The sequence below is a fragment of the Delphinus delphis genome, chromosome 14, assembly GCF_949987515.2.
Source record: "Delphinus delphis chromosome 14, mDelDel1.2, whole genome shotgun sequence".
Lineage (NCBI taxonomy): Eukaryota > Metazoa > Chordata > Mammalia > Artiodactyla > Delphinidae > Delphinus > Delphinus delphis.
The window spans coordinates 52,054,083-52,078,475 of NC_082696.1; the positions used below are offsets into that span (position 1 = coordinate 52,054,083).

The following is a 24,393-nucleotide window of genomic DNA, read 5'->3' on the forward strand; positions in this document are numbered from 1 at the left end:
ATACGGTTTTTAACATTTGCGATTGGCTGGTGCATAAATGTTGGAGATAACATTTGCATTTGTTTATGTCGTTCAACCTCCCCAATAGCAAGCTGGAATCTGTAGACAAACAGAATATAAAATCTGGAAAGAGGTTGATTAAAATCCCTTCATCATCCCACTGGTTCACTTTTCATATCTGAGGGAACTGAGCTCCAAAGAGGTGAAATGATTTGCCTAAGGCAACACAATCAGAAACGGCTGAACCAGGAGCAGAATTTAGATGTTTTGGCCACAAGTTCAGGGCTGAAGACACTATGCCTCAAACCTGTAAAGAAAGTAGTATGCTATTTTATGAAGTCAAAAGATACTTTATGACTACGTAGAAGCCAGACATAGACATTTTCTACATTTTTTCCCCAAATACGTGTCGTTAGTAAAGGCTTCTAGGCTGCAAATAGGATTGTCTGCACATTCCTCAGTTGAATTTTATGATCCTAGGCTGCATTAGTGAAATGACGACCAAACATAAAGACACAGATGTATACATCTTAAGAGACTCCTCAAAACAGTATTTATATGATTCACCCTTCATGTCATGTGTCTAAGTTAAACGCATAACGCTTAATGTTTCCTTCTTTTCCCTTTTGCAGCTGTGCAAGACGTACAAGCTTCCTACTCATAAGAGGTATAGAAACTCTAACCTTGCCAACCTACCTCATGACCTTGATGGCTCTACTTTTCATCAAGGGACACTCTCATTGAAAAGGGTAGAAATAACTACTTATCATTAGAACCAACTCAGTTTCTGTATGCCTTACACATTGCTGTTTATTGTACTTAAACCTTGACCAACTTTCCTGGAAAATGATCAACTCGAATACATAATTCAGAGGACTTAGACAAGAACAAACCTTATGATGGAAGACCAAATTCACCCTCTCCTACTATAAATGAGGAACCTAAGCTCCAGGAAAGACAACTGATTTTACTGAATTAACAGAGCCAATAAGTAGAGATCCAAGTCTTCAGATTTCTGCTTTGGCTCTTTCCCCAAATTGTTATTAATCTCCTTTTTAAAAAAAATTCATCTACATGACTGGTACAAAAATACAAAGATTGTGATAGAAACAGCTACATCCTCCTCCGATGGCTAATAAACCATCAGACTCCTTTAGGTGGCTAGTCCACCGGCCCTCTGATCCACCACCAGGCTTCAATGCTCAGGGAAGTTGACTGCAGCTACTCTGGGTTCCTGTCCATGCCCAAGCCTTGGCTTTGGGGCTACAGAACCTCTTGATGATTCACATCGCGAGTTCCCAAATGAAATTACCCTAGGGATATTTTTATTTGTTAAATATTTGAATTTCCTAAATACATTGTGTTCAATGATACTCAAATTTCCACTTAGGGGAAAAAACACAACTGAAGGTGTGTGCTAGGACTTGAACATGAGTAGCTCTGATAGGAAAGGTGTCTGGTGGAGTAATAACTTCTGAGATTTTGCTCCACTGAAGTTGTACAAGTCAGGACAGTGTCTTTGGTTATCCAACTCCAAACACTGAAAGGCCCTAGAGACAACTGTCTTTCAAAAGAGCATACAATAGGTAAGAGTCAAACTTGCCAATTCAACAGCCATCCATTTGTTACTAACAAAAATCCATTATTTTCGGGGCTTCCCTGGTGGCGCAGTGGTTGAGAGTCCGCCTGTCCATGCAGGGGACACAGGTTTGTGCCCCGGTCCGGGAGGATCCCACATGCCGCGGAGCGGCTGGGCCCGTGAGCCATGGCCGCTGAGCCTGCACTTCCGGAGCCTGTGCTCTGCAGCGGGAGAGGCCACGACAGTGAGAGGCCCATGTACAGCAAAAGAAAAAAGAAAAAAAAATCCATTATTTTCTACATATAGAATTTTCTTAGAAATGTTATCTTAGAAATTTAATATTTATAATAGTGTAATCTTGGGCTTCCCTGGTGATGCAATGATTAAGAATCCACCTGCCAATACAGGAGACAGGGGTTTGAGCCCTGATCTGGGAAAATCCCACATGCCGCGGAGCAACTAAGCCCATGCGCCAGAACTACTGAGCCTGCGCTCTAGAGCCTGCAAGCCACAACTACTGAGCCCATGTGCCACAACTCCTGAAGCCCACGCACCCTAGAGCCTGTGCTCCGCAACAAGAGAAGCCACTGCAGTGAGGAGCCCGTGCACCGCAAGGAAGAGCGGCCCCCGCTCACCGCAACTAGAGAAAGCCAGCACGCAGCACCGAAGATCCAACGCAGCCAAAAATAAATAAATAAATAAATTTATTTTTTTTTAAAGTGCAATCTTTAAGTAGAATGTAAGGATAATGTCTTACGCTACTAATCAAGTAAATATTTTTCAATTTCCTCTTCTACTTAAATATCATTTTATTCCATTAACTTGACCATGTTAAATTAAAAAAGGGAAGAAAAAGAAAGCACATCACAAAAACCAATAAAGCTACAAACATTTTTTTTTTTCTATCTACCCTGCTGGGACGGGACATCTGTGAAGCTAGAGCGGAAAGAGCACTGGCTGCAATTCTGGAGTCCTGGGATATAGTGCTCACTTTCATTAAAAAACTTCATGCCTCAACTGCTTAATCTGTTAAATGGAGACAACCAGACCTAACTACCTAGAATTATGTGGGAATCCCATGAGCCTCCTCTGTGAAATACGCTGCATCTGTAAGAGAAAGGCAACCGGTTGGCAGTGGCTGAGGAAATAGCTGGCTGTGTCCATCCAGCTACCACAATTCCCATAGGCATTTAGGTGGCACAGACTGAAGGGATAGGGGAAGAAAGCCGAGAAGGAGGGGCCGTGCAGAACAGCACGAGGATCCAGAGTCCCCACTTTCACCTCGTCACTTTGCACAGGGACATGGATGAGAGTGCCCCATACCAGCTTCAGACCAGAATTCCGGAGACGGGGAGGAATGGACACCGAGGAGATTAGGATGGAGAAAAGATAAGGAAAAGCGAATACTGCCATGTATCCACTCAGTTTTGAAAAGACCAAAGGAAAAGGGAAAATAATTTACGAGTCTTCCAGAAAAGAAGTGAGGAGAGCCAAGGGATGAGTCAAGGGGTGATGGAGTTTACCGAAAACCTCACAGTTCTCACCACACTTTTCACACACTGTTTCCAAGGAGCCTCTCAACAGCCTGGTGGGGAGCTAGGCAGGTTGGTATCATTCCCATTTTATTGATGAATACCCTGAGGCTCAAAGAGTTTAGATGATTTGCCCAAAGTTTTCTAATTTGGAACTGAGAAATACGGGATTAAGACCGAAGCCCTCTCGTTTCTCTACTGCTGGGTTTTTGGTTTTGTTTTTTTCTTTTCTGCCATCAGTGGTAATTATTAAATGGTGAGAATTTTATACATTGAATTTTAAGTGAATTATCCTTACTCCATACCTGGGGTAGAATATATTCATAACAATTCACATTTCTAAGGGCATGAAATATAATGTGAATATCAAATCAACAAAGACATTTCCTAAAATACATAAACTTTATTTTTTAAAAGGGACTAGACTTTTGAGCAACCAGGTGAGTCCTTGGATAAGCCTCAGTACTCCATGTCAGTCAGGGATCTGGTCAGTGATGACCCATTAGCCATGGATGACATTATCATTCGACTGAAAAGATTTGTGAACTAATAACAGCCCCTAGTAAGTTTGATGAACACTTTGGCATTTGTTCTGGAAAATTATAGACTCTAAGATTTCGAAACGAAGCAAAAGTGAATGAAGTTAACTGTTTGCTAGGTGCTTTGCTTTTTATTTAAAGACTAAGGAAGTTATCACTTATATATGGAGGAATTCCAAACACATGGCATCTACTCAGCTTACAAAATCCTAAGTGTGCTTTCTATAAGGAAGAGGTCATAAGAAACATGTAGATGAAGAAGGAATATTGGGTTGGCCAAAAAGTTCCATAACATCTTATGGAAAAACCCAAACAAACTTTTTGGCCAACACAATGTAAGTGGATATAGAAGGCCGTATATATGAATGTGCAAACTGCCAAGAACAGGAGGAAAAATATAAGGGGTGAGCCACAAAATCCCAGAACTGAGCCAATTATACCCAAATGCAACATGAGAACTGGAAACATTTGGCAGCTAAGATATCCTCCTTATCTTTTAAGTACAGGCATTTTCAACACAGGGCACGGAAGACTTTATTGCCCCCTTCTCTCTGTTCCAAAAGCAATTTGCTTATATCTCTATGAGAGTAATTTAATTCAATCTAGCACCAGCTTGGTCCTGACCTCATTGAACTTCCCTACCCTATTCTGAATGGTCTTTTACCTTTCTGCAGTGCAAAGACCCTAACAAAATATAATAAAAAGAACATACCACTCAGATTCAGATGATGTCAGACAGGATCCCAGCAGGGAACAGATGGCACACACAGAAGAGATGACTGAAAAGTGTTTAAAGAACTATTTACAAGATGTGGGAAGGAGAAGGAAAATCAATAAAGGGCAGTGGAGCAGCCCAGGGCTCCTAACAGCAGGAAATCATTGCTACCTCTAGACAGATAGGCAAGGGGAGGGTGTGAGTACTGGAACTGGCAAGATCTGAGCTGTAGAAGAGGCTGTAGCTTTCAGCAGAGTAACAAAACCACTACCACACTCCAGTGCCACCTCCTGCTCCTGCCCTCTCCTCCAAAGCCTCCCATTGGCTGAACCCAGCTAGAAACCAGAGGGCAGGAGAGCTTGGTCCACACAGTCTATCAATCAGCTCTCAGGAGCACAGAGGAAGGTGGAGAGTGGATCTGGAAGGGCAAACAGAGAATATCCAGAGACTGAGGTTTCACACAGAGTTGTTCACTGCAGCATTACTACTAATAATGAAAAATCAGAAAGAACCTAAGTGTCCAGCGATAGGGGAATGAGTAAGAAAATTATTTTACATATTTCAACTACATGAGAATATGCTTATGATATAACGCTAAGTGAAGATAAAACAGGACACAAAAGGCATCTAATGCTGCCTTTGTAATTTCATCTTTAGTGCTAAATTATATGAAAATATGCACAGAAAAAGAACAGAAAGTGTTTTCATAACTAGTTATTAAAGCTACCAAAATAGCTGAAGCAAATGTAGTCTACATCAACCAAAAAAACGAGAGTCTCAATCATAAAAGAACAGTCCCTTCGAAGGTTCACTACTCTGACCACTTCCATAGAACTGGACAGGTCATTTGAAAAGTGGTGTCAACCAATCAAGCCTTTTCAGGGAAGATAAAATGATACTTTTGGGATCTGGAATACAACTCATGTGAAGAACATGAGAATAAACTGGGCACATTTCTCTCTTACTTTCCATAGTTCACATCATATTTTCCTCCACCCCCGCCAACCCCAACCGGCAGCTCTTTAAACAAGGAATATAGAGAAGTCTGTATAATGATCACTTGAACCACTAAAAAGGTTATGCCTCTCTCAACCAATATGCCACTCAAAATAAAAACAATTCTAAACTCTAAAACAAAATGTTGATATTCTGAAATAACATAAAACTTCTAGGCATATTCTGAAGTTTTTTCTCTTTCTCATCCCTCCCTGCTTTGCTAATATGGTAAGCACATGCTTAATTTACCAAGTAAGTAATCTAGCACTGAGCACAGATATGAGTACATGTGTGTATACACATATGCATGCATACATGCACACTGAGTACATATAAATACATACAGGTGTGTGCATATAAAGATACACAGAGTGTGTGTATATATACACACACACACATGCCAGCAATAAGTACTTTACACATACATATGTCCATAGAACAGATGGATAGAACATTATCGAGTGGTCTTTGGAATTCCTTTAGCAGTATCAATGTTGAGACCTCTCAAACATAAATCCTTCATCCCCCGTGAGTCGTAAGTTCCTGTATCTCTCAGCCTCTGTCTTGTGCATGTTTGAACATTTACTCTTCTACCTTATTATAATGGCAAATGGGCAGCTTTTCATTTTAATGGTGAGTATTGCACAGTCTTCAGAGACAGGGGAATGAGACTCAGTTTCCCAACAATAGAGCTTGAACTGGTTTGCCAGCCCATACCCCAGGGCCTCACACACAGCAGATGTCCACATATGTTAAATAAGTGAATTACATTGGTGCACTTTCTTTTTTTTTTTTTTTGCGGCACGCGGGCCTCTCATTGTTGTGGCCTCTCGCGTTGTGGAGCACAGGCTCCGGACGCACAGGCTCAGCGGCCATGGCTCACGGGCCCAGCCGCTCCACGGCGTGTGGGATCTTCCCGGACCGGGGCACGAACCCGTGTCCCCTGCATCGGCAGGTGGACTCTCAACCACTGTGCCACCAGGGAAGCCCCATCGGTGCACTTTCACTCTCACATTTACTTACCTTCCTGAGTGTGACAGACACAGACACCAAAGACCATACATTAAGACCGCTTTTGATAGAGATAACATCTGCTCAGTTGCTTGAGTCACATGAAAGAAGCAAACCTGATGCTTCAATTACCATTATCACTGGATAACTGTTTTTAAAATTGGAGAAAGTCTATAATAAGCAGAACTGAGCAGAGAGTGTGGTTCAAGATAAAGTAGCAAATTTCCAGTTGTACTCTGGAAATTAGGCAGTACTAATGACTATAGTAATTTAGGCTTTAAAATAACTACAATAAATCTAAGTACCAGAGCAGAAGTTTTAGCCTAGTATAATGGAAAAAGAAATTCACTCTCTTCTATGAACTATTGTAAGTTAGTTTTGTGCGTATAATAATACTCATAGAAATTAATGAACATTCTTAAATGTAATTTTAAGAATAACTCAAACACATAAAAGTCAAAATAAAATTCAATTTTCAGAGAAATGAGCACTAAAGACAAACTTGCTAGCTCCTATAAAGAGAAAGATTATTTAAAGGGTTTTCATAATCCTTTTACATCAAACTCTCTAGATCTACGTCTTTCAAGCCAACAGTATTTCCTATAAATTCCGAGTCTTGGTCACCAGCATTTTCCTTCCTCTTCTAGGGCTATGATTAATCTTTGCGCAGAGTGAAAAAACCTCAACATTTTTCACCTTAGATTCCTTTGCATACTCTGTGAATCATCTCAGCAACAGGTAAAGGCTTGGTGGCTTTGAGAGTGGATTGGAAATCAGGTGCAACAAGTTTAGCTAACACTTCAGGGACTGAGTCACTGATTCTCGGCAGTATTATCTCAAGTCAAATGTTCCCAGGAAAACAAGAATGCCTCATGGACTTCCCAGCACACAGGAATTCTTCATTCTTGGGTATTCCCCTTTTCTAAATAGGCTGTGGTAGTGTGCAGATAATTAAAAAGGAGAAATGCATCTTTCCTGGTCTTTGAAAGGGTGATTGCTCTGAGAGTAAATGGATAACTACATTTCTGCATTTCTGTTTGATGCTTCTGTTCTTTAACTACCACACACACACACACACACACACTCATTCACACATTCTACCAACTGCTCATCCAATCAGCTTTAGTTTTCTCATGGTGTGGTGAAAATATTACGAGCTCTGGAGTCTGAAAGACCTGGGTTCAAATACTGTTCTGTCATTTACCAGCTAAATCAGCCTGCGTAAGCTACTTCCCCTCTTTCAGGTTCTGTGTTCTCAACTGTAAAAATGGGGGTAAAATCACCTACTTAGCAGAGCTATTATGAAGATTAGATGAGATACACTGAATATTAAGGCAACTGTCACATAATAGGTAATCAACAACTCGTGCCCTTTCACCTATGTATTCTTTTTTTTTCTTTTTGGCTCGTGGGCTCTAGAGCGCAGGCTTAGTAGCCGTGCGTATGGCCTCAGTTGCTTCGTGGCATGCGGGATCCTCCCGGACCAGGGATCGAACCCATGTCCCCTGCATTGGTAGGCGGACTCCCAACCACTGCGCCACCAGGTAAGTCCCCACCTATGTATTCTTAAGTTTCTTATGTTTACTTAACTTATAGGAGAGGTTGGGAATTATTGGGCTGAGAAGAATTCCCCTCCTCCATTCCCCACCTCCGCACCCATTTTCCTCAGAAAACGGCCCAAACCCAACTGGCTGTCTTTTGCTCTTTGTTGATCAGTTCCTGGGTGGCATGAAGACAAAAATTGGTGCTCCCCTTTGTTTAACATCTGCTGGCTTTGTAAATTTGTGGAATTGTAACCAGAGTATGATTACACACACAGAAAGCAACCAGGAGTCCTGTAGTGAGCAAGGAAGTCGATGCATAAACTCCTGAGACGCTTCTCTGTGGGAAACCACGTGATGAAGCAAACACAGCCTCAATGCATCAAGTTATCACCTAGATCTAGGACTGATTGTTCCCTTATGGGCATAAAAAAGAACTTTAAATAAAAGTGAAATAACAAGGAAGGATACAATTAAGCACCGGTAATGCACTAGCTACTATGACTTCTAGGTCAAAGTACTTGAAACTTCTTACAGGGTGAGATTAGGACAATCACAATATGCAAAGTGGTAAAAGTCAAAACCGAGCCAATGCTGGATATTCAGTCATACTTGTCATACTTTGCTTTTTTATCTTGAAAAAAATTATCCAATTTCTAGTTTTAGACTAACTTGTTTAAACATGTTTACTGACACATATGGGGAATACAAATGTTCTTGTTTCCATCCAAAGTAGCCTCCAATGAAGGATTCCTGAACGATAACTGAGTCTATTCCAGACAAAATTGTTTTGGGGAGTCAATAGTAAAAGAGAATAGTTTTGTAACCCCACCTTGGAGCAACTACATTTTGTTTTGCATATAATAACAGCAAGATAATATTCCTTGCAGATAATAGCAACCACTTAGTTCTCAGGAGGGGAACAGTGGGCAAGCAAGCCAACCTTTGCAAGTAGAGCCAAGAACGGCTGGCAAGGCCTGGGGCAGCCTCCCCTGCACAGGCTTGAAAAGGGCCAGTTCTTAGGTTTGCACGTGGCGCTCATGATAAGGGAGACACTTACACTGTATGTCAACATCAATGTCAACAGTTTGGTTCTACTGTCAACTTTTTCTAATAGCAGAGGCAAAAACAATCAAACTGTGCTTTCATAGAGTATTTATGAAATTCATCAGTATTACGAAAACATTTAAATGACAGATCATAAATAAAATATATTCCCCATCTCAGCACCATTATTATGTCAGGCCCCATAAAAGGAATTCTTGAATGGGTACAATATGGATAGACTCTATAATTTTATTTTATTTATTTTTTGGATAAGACAACAGAAATTTATTTTCTCACAGTTCTGGAGGCTAGAAATCCCAGCCCTAAGTGTCGGCAGGGCTGATTTTCCTGAGGCCTCTCTCCTTGGCTTACAGACGGCTGCTCTCTTGCTGCCTCTTCACATGGTTGCTCCTCTGTGCGTACATGCCCCGGTGTCTCTCTGTGTATCCTAATCTCCTCTTCTTATTATGACAACAGTTAGATTTGTTTGGGGCCCACCCTAATGGCCTCATTATTTAACTTTTTCTCTTTAAAGTCCCTCTCTCCAAATACAATCACATTCTGAGGTATTGGAGTTTAGCGCTTCAGTTATGAATTTTAGGGGGACACATTCATATACTCTATACTTTTTTTCATTTATTTATTTTTTTATGGCTGCGTTGGGTCTTCGTTGCTACACGCGGGCCTTCTCTAGTTGTGGAGAGCAGAGGCTACTCTTCGTTGCGGTGCGTGGGCTTCTCATTGCGGTGGCTTCTCTTGTTGCAGAGCACAGGCTCTAGGCACATGGGCTTCAGTAGTTGTGGCATACAGGCTCAGTAGTTGTGGCTCGTGGGCTCTACAGTGCAGGCTCAGTAGTTGTGGAACACGAGCTTAGTTGCTCAGTGGCATGTGGGATCTTCCTGGACCAGGGCTCGAACCCATGTCCCCTGCATTGGCAGGCGGATTCTTTTTTTTTTTTTTTTCTTTTTTGCGGTATGCGGGCCTCTCACTGTTGTGGCCTCTCCCGTTGCAGAGCACAGGCTCCGGACGCGCAGGCTCAGTGGCCATGGCTCACAGGCCAAGCCGCTCCGCGGCATGTGGGATCCTGCCGGACCAGGGCACGAACCCACGTTCCCTGCATTGGCAGGCAGACTCCCAACCACTGCGCCACCAGGAAGTCCCTACTCTATAATTTTAAAGACCATCTTATTATTATAAAATATGGGTTGTGCAAACTTTAAACATTTTTTGAAAACATGAATTAAGATATTTTGTGTGTGTGCGTGTTTTGTTTGTTTGGGTTTTGGGTTTGTTTCTTTTTTGTTTTTTAGGTAGTAGGTGAAGTACTAATTATAGCAGGAACTCTGAAGGTATTCAGCATGTCAGTAAGCAGACTACAGTGTATATTCCAGCTGAATAACTAATAACTCAATCTGGGGATCAGACAGTCTCATAGTTGTTGGTTTATGAATCTAGGCAAAGATTTCCCAGAGAATAGTCATCAGGAAGTTAGATGAGTCAGTTGGGCTCCTGCCAGAGTTGGGTAGAGGCCAGGAATGGAGCGGTACAGTCTATAACCCAAGAGAATCCAAAAGAACAGCTGAGCAGAAAGCAGAAAACCTGCTTTTAGTTGCACTTCCCCATTTGCATTGCATTCTTTGAACTTCAGTTGCCTCATCTACAAAATGAGGGTCTGGGCTTACTGCACAGAGCCATTACGAGCTTCATGAGGGATAAAATACCAGCAGTAGTTTATAATCCTTGAAGTGTAAGGTCAACATAAGGTGAAACTTGTATTCGTTAACAGGGAGCCCTCAATGATAAATCAGCAAGTAAAACCAAAGGATTCAAGCAGCAGAACCTCTAGAGACCTAAGTGAGAGTTACTCCTTGAGAAATTCTGACACCCCACTTAGCCTGAGCAGCAACTATAAATTCTGAGGGCCACCTAGCTAGCCACTTATATCTGACTTTGCACTCTACTGCCTGGGCTGAGACTGTGAGGGAAGAAGAAGGGTGTACCAACCAGGTCCCCTTCCAGGTCATGCTGTTTCCTGACGAAGCTTGGGCAGAAGCCCCAGACTAAGGATCTAGACACGGATGCTTTTGGATATAACATACACTTTAGAATTTCTGCTTTAAAATTGTTTTTTCTTCCAAGAATTTAACACATGGTACTTTAATGTATTTAAATAGTTTTTCTCTTCACTAATTAATATAGAAATTGTTTAGTACCAAACATTAATTTGTTTTCCTATGTATATTATAATTCCTGCATGTGAAATCTTCAGCCTAAATACACTCACTGTGGGAATACAAAGAAGGTAGCGTTAACCACAGTGCTTTCAATTTGCAGTGATTAACTGCAGGACTCAAGACCACCAGCTGGAGAACCCCAGCCCCAACCATAATGAACTCCCTGACAGTCAAGTTACCATATACCTCTCCGTACCTCATTCTTCCTCAAAATAGGAATAATATTGATAATATTACCTACCTCTCAGGGATGTTATGAATTAACTGTAGTGAGTTAATAGTTGTAAAGTACTTAGAACAGTGTCTGACAGACACAGTGTATGTTAAATAAACTGCATCTTTCAACGAAATCTTGATGGAAAATCAATGTTTTCACAGACATGGTCTAAAGCTATTATAAATCAACTGCCTCCTGTATTTTCTTGTCTTATTCATAGCACACGTTATTTTGCCTCTTGACCCCAACTTCAAGATAAAAAACTATCCAACTAGAGAACCAAACTACAAACCAATATCTTGCCAAGCTTAACAGTAACTTATTTTCACTCATTTAACTTCCATACAGGGGAAGGTAAAAAACAAAAGGCACTCGTTAATTCTGTGTTTCATTCTTCCGCGTTAGCTACAGGTTCTACCTGTCCTCGTCTTATCTATAACTTGTAGATGAGAGAAACTGGGACACCACAAACGGACTCAGGATTCTCTGCCTCACCTGTGTGTCTCGGGGGTCTCCTGGTACTTTGTCAAAATGATCCCTTGTTATGAAGTTTCTCTATCATTGCTTCACTCCCATTGAATAGGCCAATCCAGGAGACACACAGTGCTGTAAAGACAGCACTAAGCAAGTGCTCATTCTCTAGCGTGAAGGCGTCTCATAAACCTGAACGCACAGAGGTATTTTGATGAGGCATTTGCATTGGCCCAACGCAGCTGTGTTTTAAGGGAGCGATAAGTGAGCTAATGAGACTCATAAACAATTGACTGGCCTTTCTTGCCAAAATCCCCACAGGTGTCAGATATTTATACATACCTTATCTTGAAAACTCACTTTGGGACAAGATATAGAATTCACATTTCAATCCTCTCTTGGGTAAAAGTCCAGAATTCATTTTTCTAAAGTGCATATATGAAAAGACACCTGTGGGATATGCCAGGAAATTTGGTATGGCAATAAAGATAGGTTGCTCTTAAGGAAGAACACCTTGCTTTTAGAACACAGGCAATGCTGGACTCTTCCTGAAGGAGACTCCAGAATCATTCTGACGGAGATCGAGTAGACACCAAGTTAGCTGTGTACCCTATATAACAATCCTCTCTGGATCTGTAAATCTATCTAAAAAATGTCAAGAACCACTCATTTTCAGCCTGTAATTTTAGAGTATTAATATCATGTTTACCTATAATTTCAGCGAAGGTTTTCAAATCAATATGTCACAATTGAAGGCCAATCTTTATTCCTAGGTGCCAAAATGCGATAGAATAGCTGAGATAATCTAAGGCTCTAGATATTTTAAATAGAAAATTATTTATGCATAATCCTGAATACATGATTCTCTTTGTTTTAAATGCCACTGAGAAAATAAAAGTTTCCATGATTTTTCTTTTTGTCCAGTATTGGATATAGTTTAAGATGAGCATAATCTGAAGAAGATTTAGAGCCTTTGACGATCTTTATATGAGAGAATAAAAATTCTCATTAATTATTCAGTATGAGTAAAACTTCTTCAGGAGAGAAAAAATTTTCTCCTCCTTCAAGGTAATCCTTATTCTGACCTCAGTGCATTTGGTTAAATCTTCTATTTCTGCACTTAAGGCATGATATGCTACTTTATTCATCCATGTGCCCCTCCTCCACTAAATTACAAGTATCTTAGGAGCAGAGGTCAGCTCTAATTTCATTGTTCTTTTCTCCAGTGCCTGATACAGAATAAGTGCTCAGTAAGTGTTTGTTGGACATAAGAAACTTCTCTTTAACTTCGGATTGAGAATCATTTCAATAAGATACAGAAAGGAATTTGCTGCCATAGAAAAATGTATCATTAATCCTAGAAAAATGATTCTGTAGGTAAGATTGCATTGCTTTTCATGAACAGGCTCTCTAGATCTTCTATACAGTAACTAAAACATGAAAGGGAGATTAAACAATCATTTGATAAATTTTTCAAGGTAAACAGAAATGCATACAGTTCAAGATTCAAATAATCTCACCAGACACAGTTTTTTTAATAACTAAATCACTTCTTTCTGCATGGACATTCCTAAAACACAACCAACGCCTTAGGTGAACTAAAAGACAGATAAGCGTTTTTAATGTTCATAGTAAGATGGGCATTTTGAATGAATATTAGCAGTTAGAAAATAAATTTCAATATTGAATATCTTTGCTACATGGCTCTAATCATGCATGAATAGTAAAGCAGTGATTCGCTGTCTCATCCTTATAAATAAAATTTATAATTGAAAGCTACAGAAGAAAAAAGAAATAAACCTAAGCCCAGAAGTACTAAAGGTCTCCAAAAGTGTTCACATCACTTGGTTACGGACTAAGACGATTATGACTAAAAGTGTAGAAATAGAGTGGATAAAGTAATATAATGGCAGAGCTAAGTGGCAAAGAATTATCCTATACTAAACTTAGACTCCAAAATCACTCCAGGAGAGGGATTTCCCTGGCGGTCCAGTGGTTTAAAACTGTGCCTTCCAATGCGGGGGGTGTGGGTTCGACCCCTGGTTGGGGAACTAAAATCCCATATGCCTTGTGGCCAAAAAACCAAAACATAAAAACAGAAAGCAATATTGTAACAAATTCAATAAAGACTTTAAAAAAAGGTCCACATTTTAAAAAAATCTAAAAAAACAAAACAAAACCAAAAAATCACTTCAGGAGAAATGCCTCTAACTTCAAGTATAAAGTTTATCTTTGGCTTCTTAAATCAGATGTATTAAGACTTTTAAGTCATTGAATGCACAAAGGCCTGCACTTTTACAACTACAAAGGTACTTCCAGTTACCCAAAGGTACTTCAAGTCTTGACAGACCTGGTTACAACCTCTCCTGGACTTGGAGTTGTTTGGCTCCACTTACAAAGTACAAAGGGATTTATGAATGCTACCACCATTACTATGCAGACAACGACAATTACAACATCACTGCCACAATCACTCCCACTCCCATCACCTTTCATCTGTCCAGCACCTACTTCAGGTTGGGCCCTGGGCCAGGTGTTTTACATAGATAGTATTTAACCATCAGAGAGCCCCAGAAGAGAAGTGCTATTGTCTCCATTTTACAGAGAAAGCTGAGGCTTAGCAAAACTTATCCAAATAGCAGAGACAAATTTGAAACTGAGTCTGTCCAACACCACAGTCTATGCCTTTTTCCACTGCAGCGTGCTCTCAGAGCTATTTATTGAGCCTCTGTTATCTTCCAGGCACTGCGCTAGTCATTGTAAATACATACTTAGAAGTCTCCAAAACAATGCTAAGAGGTAGGTCGCAGATCATGAAACTGAAGTTAGAGCAGTAAAGAAACTTCCCCAGGAGCTCACCACTAGTAAGCGACAGGGCTAAAATTTAAACTCCTGCTTTATCAGTGGTGAAACCACATAAACTTAAAATGTCAAACTCTTGCCTTTGGCATAAGCTAAATAAGGGAAATAACCCAGTATGTATTAACCAGTTTAGATGCAATATTAGGTAAAACAAACTTAGGCTTATCTAGCTATGTCCTTTATATTAGAAAATAATTAAACCTGTTTAGAGTTCTAAACACTAAACCAGCCACAAAAGACTGAAAATTAGAGTCAATTAAGTCACGAAGACTAACACTCTACAGTTCCAGAACGCTTTCAAATAACATTTTATTGTTCTTTTTCTCATGGAATAAAACAGCAGTTTATCCTCACAACACTCTAGTGATATAAACAGGGAGTAAGTTGTTTTCCCTTTATAGAAGGAAAAGGTCCATGCCAGGACAGAAAAACTAAGGGACTGTTGACAGTCCCAAAACTTGAACCTATGTACCCTGAAATGAGGATGCTCTGCTCTCTGGCTCTGGCTGCATTTTTTCCTCCAAACGAAACCAGGTCTGCTGATTTTCAGAGGATTATGGAGCCCAGCCATCACCTGAGTTTGGCTTCCCTGCAGAGAGCATTAATGCTTGCTTCTAGCTTTCGAGTTCAGTTCAGTTCGTGGGTGATCATTTTTAATTCACTGTACTGACCTTAGCGAAGAGCCCATTTCTAGTCAAAATAACACTGGATGTCTTGATTAGGGAGAATAAAAAGGAAGAACTATTTTCTAGCAGAAAATAAACAATGAAATTACTACTCAAAAGAAAGTATAGGGCTTCCCTGGTGTCACAGTGGTTAAGAATCCACCTGCCAATGCAGGGGACACAGGTTCGAGCCCTGGTCCAGGAAGATCCCACATGCCACCGAGCAACTAAGCTCATGTGCCACAACTACTGAGCCTACGCTCTAGAGCCCACGAGCCACAACTACTGGGCCTGTGTGCCACAACTACTGAAGCTTGCGTGCCTAGAGCCTGTGCTCCACAACAAGAGAAGCCACCGCAATGAGAAGCCCACACACTGCAACGAAGAGTAGCCCCCGCTTACTGCAACTAGAGAAAGCCCGTGCGCGGCAATAAAGACTCAACATAGCCAAAGATAAATAAAATAAACTAAATTTATTAAAAAAAAAAAGAAAGTATAGGCAAGATAGTAGTAAGAAAAAGGAGAAACAGCTCCCATTTATTGAGCACTCATAATGTGCCAGTCACTTTTCTGAGCACCTGACATGCATTAACTTACTTATTTTTATAACAATGCTTATTATGTCCCTTTTATGGATGAGAAAACTGAAGCACAGAAAGGATAATAACTTGCCCAGGATGACACAGCTCAGTGTCACAGTAAGTAGAACAGGGATTTAAACCCAGATAGGGAATCCACACTCTGAATAAATTGTTTACAAAATGAAGTATAATTCAAGGGCTTCCCTGCTGGTGCAGTGGTTAAGAATCCGCCTGCCAATGCAGGGGACACGGGTTCGACCCCTGGTCCGGGAAGATCCCACATGCCGAGGAGCAACTAAGCCCGTGCGCCACAACTACTGAGCCCGTGCTGAGCCCACAAGCCACAACTACAGAGCCCGTGCCCCTAGAGCCCGTGCTCCGCAACAAGAGACGCCACCGCAATGAGGAGCCCGCGCACCGCAACGAAGAGTAGCCCCCCGCTCACCACAACTAGAGACAGCCCGCACGCAACAACAAAGACCCAACGCAGCCAAAAATAAATAAATAAAAAATTTTTTAAAAATGAAGTATAATTCAAAACCTAATAAATGACGGTGCCACTAACGGCTGCTAAGGAAAGTCTGGCCATAGCTCGCCATGCCCTCTCCACACACCAACGTGGTCCCTCTGATGGCAAGAGCAGAATGGACGAGACAGGAGATGAGGCTGACCCAGAAGGGCAAGGCTCTATTTCTATGGAAAATTACATATTAACATGTTTACCAAAACCAAGCTGAAAAAAACCTCTAAGGGTGAATTTCAGGAGGAGAGTCAGCCATGTTCAAATTATTTTATGTAAAGAAAGCAAGCAATGGTCACTGAATTTTAGAACATCTACACTGAAAGTCACAAATATTTGCAGAATACAGAAATCTGACATCAATAAACTTTGAACCATCGTTGGAGTGGTAAAAGCTCTTTTAGGAAGAGAAGCATTTTCCCCCTCCCCAACCCTGTTTTTTCCATTTCTCCCATTAGACCTTTGCATTTATAATAATGACGATGGTGGTGGTGGTGGTGGTGGTGATGGTGATGATGGCTTTACATTTACTGAGTTTCTACTTTGTGTCCAGAAGTGTGATAAGAGTTTTACATTTAATCACATGAATTATCATGTGATATTCATGACAGCCTTACAAAGTTAGTATTACTCTTTTCTCCATTTTCCATATGAAGAAACTGAGACTCAGAAAGGTGAAGTAACTTGCGCAAGGTCACGCATCCAGGACATAAATTCACTTTCATTTGCTCTAAAAGCCCACAATATTAATCGTGTATGCCCAGCAGATAAGTGTGGCCACCTGACTGTCCCATCGTTATGTAGAAACAAAGGCCACAGTGAGTGCTGCACATTCCAGCTGAGGTCCACCACCTCCAAATCCTGGACAGAAATGAACGTACAGGGCAGATGGCTCAAGAGAGCCACGTTGGCCAAAGATGGGCCAGAAACCTAAGTGTGCTTTAGCTGCTCTCTTTACTAGAAACAGGTACAATCTCTCAGAAGTAAACAAAATATTTATAAACATGGTATAACTAGAAAAACATCCCAAAGACAGACCAGTAAGTTTAGTTCTCAGGACATTTGTTAGTACAAAGTTCATCATAGTTCTGAAGGAAAGAATGGAATGCTTCAAGACTGAACTAAAATACATGAAGCTCGAGGAGAGAAACAAAGACTCCTATTTTAAGTTTCAATCTAAAACGTATTTGCGTTTGAATAAATTGTTTACAGCTGTGCATTATCTCATTTGATAGATACGAAATGATGTGACTAGGTCAAATAAGAACCACCATTATGGAAGTTTTTAAAATATTTACTGAGGTAATAGGAAAAATGCTTTTATGTTGGATACATCATTATTAAGTAACATATATTGTTAGAAATTTCAATTAGTAGTTAAGCACAGTAAGTCTTTATGTGGATTAAAAAAATGTCCTATTACAACCAAGTACTACCGGGAATGATAAATATGAGAAAAAATACCTTCTCTCTTAGCACACCTCTCCCTATGCCCTCACACATAGACTGCCCTGAACCACCTGTTCAGGAAGTACTTCTCAGAAAGTACCATATTCTTCCAAGTGTTGGCGATGCTCATAATGCACCTCTGCCTGGAACTTGTTGCTCCTCCCCTTTTCTGTCTGACTAAAGCGCTTCAGTCATCCTCCTCCAGGAAGCCTCCCTAGATCCCCTCCTCTATGCTAACAACTATCATAGCACTTATCCCACTGTTTACTTTTTGGGCTCCTCAAGACACTAAAAAGTCTTTGATAACAGAGACCACTCTCATTGTTTTTGATATCCCAGCACTTAGTTAATAAAATATTTGCTAAATGAATGAAAATGTGTTGCAAATTAAGACTTTTTTTAGAAACAAAGGAAAAATATTCCTACAATGCAAATCTTGCACAATATTATTCTCATTGTTCATAAAGGTGTGTTTTAAAAACACATACAGAAGGATATACTGGATATTGCCAACTGTCCTTCATTAAAAATATTTCACACACCTGTACTCCATAAAAATACTGTTACATCCAATTGATTATTGTTCAACGAATCCATCAGTTCAGATAGTATAATTGAATAATTATGCATAAAGGATAAAATCATCACAAAATCATGGCAAAGAATTTAAAAGCACAATGGCAGTTACACTTTGAATAACTAGGTTCTGCCTGGTTCTCCCACTGATTCCAATGGGGACAAGCCATTCACCCTTTGGTCTCAGATTCTCCACGCATAAAATGGGGGTAACCATTCCTCCCACTTCTTCCTCCATTCGGATCCTCTGAGGACAATGGAGATATAACAACTGCAAGAGTGGGACTCTTCACAATTCAGGCACCACTATCAAGTCTTACAGAATCCCCAGGTGGAGCTCCGATCATCGTTCATTATGGTAATAACCCTTCACAACCCACACGCTCTCGTTAGCAAGTTGATAGCATAGACTCTGGTGTAGAGTCTTTGCCAGTCAAAATAAAGAACACATGTGTGGGCACAAGTTCCTCTCGCTGGAGCTTGGTCTGAGCTAGAAGCCGCGAGGAACCCGGTCACACGCAGCGGCCACCACATCCCCCCCCTTGGAGCCCGTTACGCTCCTGTCGGGGGAAACGACCCTGGGCCTTTCCCCTTCTCCGCGAGGGGTCGAGCGGGCTGACGGTGGAGAGGACTCCAGGGTCAGCGCAGCAGGAGTAGAAAGGGGGCAGGAGGAGGTGAGACTGTTGGGGGGAGGGAGGAGCTCGGCGAGGGGCTTACCTGGCCTCGCCGAAGGACGCCGGGGGCGGGTGCGGAATGAACACCCCACAGTCAGACCGCGGAGGCTGCTGTTTCTTCTTGGAGCGCCAGATATGGAAAGAGGCGTGCTTCTTGGGGGTCCTGGACGGACTGGACTCCCCGTGGTCGCCCTGAGGTGGCAGCGACAGTGGCATCTTCTCGTCTGCTTCCTCCTCCGGCTGCTCGGATGCTGCCGTCTCCGCCGCCCGGCCCTTGTGGAAGAACGCACCTGGGCGCCAAGCTGGCCCGCCTTTCCCAGCGCGCCGTCCGACCCCGCCCCCTGGTCGCGGGACCGCAGCACAGCGCGCCCCCCCCCACCCGACCGCGGCGCGGAAGGCAAGGGGTGGGAGCCCAGGTGAGGTGCGCGCGCCGGAGTCCCAGGGTAGGGAGGACACGCCCCCGGTCCCTGGCCTCGAGGAGCGCGGCGGCCGCGGGACAGCGACACCTACTGGACAGCCTGGGAACCGCGTCTCCTGACGCTGCATCCTTTACCCTAGTGGGAGCAAGAGTCGGGTCTTTTTTTTTTTTTTCGGGTCGGGTTTTGACACCACCTCTGACGCATGTGCCATCGGTCGTCTGAGGAGTTGCTGGTCACTCTTGGCCTTCGCAAGGCTGGCACGAAGAATGCTAAGCCACGAGCCCCGCCTGAAAGAAGGATGGGGAGAGGCGCATCCCGTGGCCGGGCTGCTCGTCAATTAGAACTAATCTACTCTGCCCTTTAGATGTCTTGAGCAATGTCATGTGAGGGGTGGCTTCTATTCCTGTTTGTAATCACGGGTGCCAACTCCTCTCCTCTCCCTTCAAGAGTCTGAAAAATTAATTTGTACTTGCACCTCATAAAGCACAAAAGGATAAAAAACTGAAGGGAATGAGGCATATTCCCCAGTTCCCAAGGGCTTAATAGATCCCTCATTGTGAATTAATGCCAGTCCCACAGGCGTCTGCGACATCTGTTTTACTGTTAATGATTTCCTTTTTTAACCACACAATCCTGGTTAAGTAGCAAAGGGGACTAATATTTAAGCAAAAGAAGTCCATGAGCAATTCACTTTGGGCATTATTGGAGTATAAAGTGCTGAAGAACCAAGTACTGCTTTAAAATTCAATGCAGTACAAGTCCCTCTTACACTGTAATACTTTCTTCTTTCTTTGCTCTTTGAAGACCCAACTTATTCATTCATTCATTCAAGAACATTCATTTTTATTTAATTATTTTTATATTTACATTTTTATCAATGTAATCCTACATATAGTTAAAAAAAAGCACAAACCATTAAGTATATAACTCAAATATTTACATATTTATGTGGTTGGGGGTATAAAATGTTTTTAAAAAGGACAGTTGACATTGCCTTAGAAAATCCTTCTGTATGTGGATTTTAAATATACCATTATAAAAATATAGAATATTTCCCAAACCACCTTAGTCCCTCTCCTGTCCCCTTCCACTGCCTTACCCCTCCCTTCTGTAAAAGTTTACCATTATTTCAATTTATATCACCAGAGATTAATTTTGACTCTTCTGGAACTTCACTGAAGTGGAATCACAAGATGTACCTCTTTGTCTCTGGTTTCTTTTGCTCAGTATTAGTCTATGAGAATCATCCACATTGCTTCACATAGCAGTTTTTCATTTAAAAAAATTATTGTGTACTCTCCCATGATATAAATATACCACAATTCACTTGTCTGTTCTACTGTGGATGGACATTTAGGTGTTTCCAGATTGGGGCTATTATGAATAAAGCTGGTGTGAACCTGTTTCACTATAAGCATCCATTTCTTTTGGATTTGTACCCAGGAGCTCAGCCTCTGGGTAACACAGTGGGCATATGTTCAGCTTCAATCGATTTTGCCAAAAATTTTTCCAAAATGGTTGTATCAATTTATTCTCCTTTCAGCAATGTTTAAAACTTCCAGTTTTTCTATATTTTCATCAACACTTGATATCAATTTTTAAAATTTCAGCCATTTTGATGGAGGTGTAATGTTATCTCACTGTAGTCTTAATTTATATTTCCTCAAGAAACATTTATTGAGTTTACTGAGTACTAATTATGTGCCAGGCCTTGACTTGGGGGGAAGGGTGTTGGTGACTGACAGACACATAGATGATATACGTCAAAGGGTAAGAGAATTAGTAGAGGTATGTACCAGGCCTTATGGGAGTTTGGAAACATTACTAACCCAGCCTGGGAGTTTGGGAGGGAGGAAGAGGAGTGGTCAGTAAAGGTTTATTATAAAAGTAGCCCTTGAGTTGAATCTTATTTGTTTATTTATTTATTTGTGGCTGTGTTGGCTCTTTGTTGCTGCGCACGGGCTTTCTCTAGATGCGGCGAGCGGGGGTTACTCTTCGTTGCGGTGCATGGGCTTCTCATTGCGGTGGCTTCCCTTGTTGCAGAGCATAGGCGCGTGGACTTCAGTAGTTGTGGTTCGTGGGCTCTAGAGCGCAGGCTCAGTAGTTGTGGTGCACGGGCTTAGTTGCTCCACGGCATGTGGGATCTTCCCGGACCAGGGCTCGAACCTGTGTCCCCTGCATTGGCAGGTGGATTCTTAACCACTGTGCCACTAGGGAAGCCCCTTGAGTTGAATCTTGAAGGGCAAAGGGATCAGCAAGAAAAAAGGAAGAGAAGGGAAGAGGGAAAGAGGGAAAAGAGAAGTTAAAGGGAAAAAAGAGGACATCTTCTCAAGCACACTCGTTCAAATATTACAAGTTCAGTAATTCATTCTTTCATTCCTGACTCCTCCAAGCAGATTCTTCATGCTATTCCCTTCTACCATCAAGGAATCTGGAACATATTTCAGTTATCACACTGTCCATATCGGACATGATTTGTTTACGTATGTGTCTCCTATTAGCCTGAGAGAAACATAAGAACATTTCTCATTTATTTTTACATTTTCAAAATGTAAATATCCATTCATTGAAATAATTAATCAAATGAATTGGTATTTAAACTAACTGGATACCTAGAATGTTTCAGGCACAGATCTTGTAGACTGTTTAGTTTGTAAGAGCAAAGATCACATGGGTCTTTTTTACTATTATATCCCCAGTGACTAGCACGGTGCATGGCACAGAGTTGGCACCCAATATAGATTTTTTTTTTTCTGAGTGATAAGAAATTAGAACTACATATAGGAGGCCTAAAATACAGTACTTGTGATTAATCTAGTGAGGGAAATAGACACTTAAATACAACTTGATAAAATATAACTTGTACCATAAAACTTGATATGTTCTAACCAAAGTGTTTCACTGTTTTCCAGTCATTGCAAAAGTAGACAAACTTAGGCTTGTTTAAGCAATAAATTAACTTATCATGGCATGTGAGATGGCTCACAGACTATCCCACAAAGCTAGAGAGCCAGGCTCTGAAGCCCAAACATGCCCAGCCACTCCTGAGAGCTGGTCTAGCAAACACCACACTTACCACCTCTCCGCAGTAGGGGCTACACACAGGCAGCTCTGCTACTGCCATCCCGAGAATCAAAGACTTGTTCTGATCACTCTTGACCGAAGATCAGCCCCACACCTTGCCCCCTTACACACTAATGCTCACTTCTAAAAAAAAAGTTCCGTTCAGGTACATCTGATTGAGGGAGCTCACATCCTTTAATGGCTTCTTAGCTGCAAGGGAAATTTGAGATTTCTGGGTTCTACTTCAGAGAGATGGAATTCATGTGGCTCAAAATTTGCCAAATGTAACACCGATACTGAAAAGAACCTAGGCAGCCAAAAGCACACAAGATGGTCACTGCCGAAGGAAAGGGCAAAAGGCTATGGGAACACAGAACAAGTGACTAACTCTGCATGGCTCTGGGAAGTCATCAGCAGGGAGGTGACAGGTTGATGAGCTGTGCTGATGAATAAGAATTTATCAGATAGGGAAGAGAGGGCTGGCAATCCAGAAAGGGTAAACAACATGGGCCAAAGCCCAGCATTGTGCAAGGTGCATGTGTTGGTGGGGAATAGTGAGAAGTTCAGTGAGGTTGGATAAAAGGGGATGGGGTGGGGCAGGATGGCAGGAGATGATGCTGGTATGATCAGGTGGGGCCAGATTGCTAAGCACTTGGTGAGCCATGCTTTTAAGGAATTGGGACTTAGCTTTGTAGGCAATAGGGACCCAGCTTACATTTTTTTCTTCTTTTTTTTGCGGTATGCGGGCCTCTCACTGTTGTGGCCTCTCCCGTTGCGGAGCACAGGCTCCGGATGTGCAGGCTCAGCGGCCATGGCTCACAGGCCCAGCCGCTCTGCAGCATGTGGGATCTTCCCAGACTGGGGCAAGAACCCGTGTCCCCTGCATCAGCAGGCGGACTCTCAACCACTGAGCCACCAGGGAAGCCCAGCTTACATTTTTAAATAGAGTGACATGAACAAACTTGGGTCTTACAACGTCCCTGAATGGAATGGAGTAGCGAAAAACTAGAAAGGTGAAAATATTTGAGGAAGACCAGTTAAGAGGTTGCTGCAAGAGGTCAGGGGAGAGGTGATGAGAGTCCACACCAAGGCGATGGGGTGGAAATGGACTGAAGGGGAGGGATACAAAATCATGTAGGAGATGGAATCACCAGGAATTGTAGTAAATAGAGAAGAAGTAATCAAGAATGACAATGAGGTTAGATTTTTAGCTTAGGTAAATGGATGAAGGTGAAACCATTAACTAAAAACAGGAAAGCAGGAGAAAGATCAGGGTCTCTGGGCATGAAAATAATTTGGTTTTGAACATATTGAGGCTGAAGGGCTTGGAGGCTATATAGGCACAGATGTCTAAGAATTCATTGAAACATATGGTTATGGAGGCCACAGGTCAGGGCTACATACGTAGATTTGGACTTCATCACCGAATAGGTGGAAGCTGATGCTGTGAAATCAGGTGAAATTACCTAGGGCAAATGTGTAGAATAAGGATAAAGGAGGAGCAAGGACAAAACCCTGAGTAACACTGACATTTACGTGCTTTGCAGGTGAGGGGGAGCCTACACACAACAGAGGCCAGACAGTGCAGTTAAAGAGGTAGGAGGTTGTCTGGGGCAAAGTGCATCCCTTTGGCAACGTCATGTGATGCCTATCTTCAAGATTTTATAGATAGATAGAAGCTGGGTCCTCTATCTTATTATGC

General features: G+C 41.8%; 1 protein-coding gene across 1 annotated transcript in view; it reads right to left on the reverse strand.

Moving 5' to 3' along the window:
* Positions 1–19,755, reverse strand: part of LOC132437155 (collagen, type I, alpha 1a-like) — a 147,118-nt gene extending 127,363 nt beyond the window's left edge. The window contains exon 1 of the mRNA XM_060030438.2: positions 19,253–19,755. Coding sequence (XP_059886421.1) covers positions 19,253–19,755 — 503 coding nt within the window. The remainder of the gene's footprint in view (positions 1–19,252) is intronic.
* Positions 19,756–24,393: the final 4,638 nt, after the last annotated feature.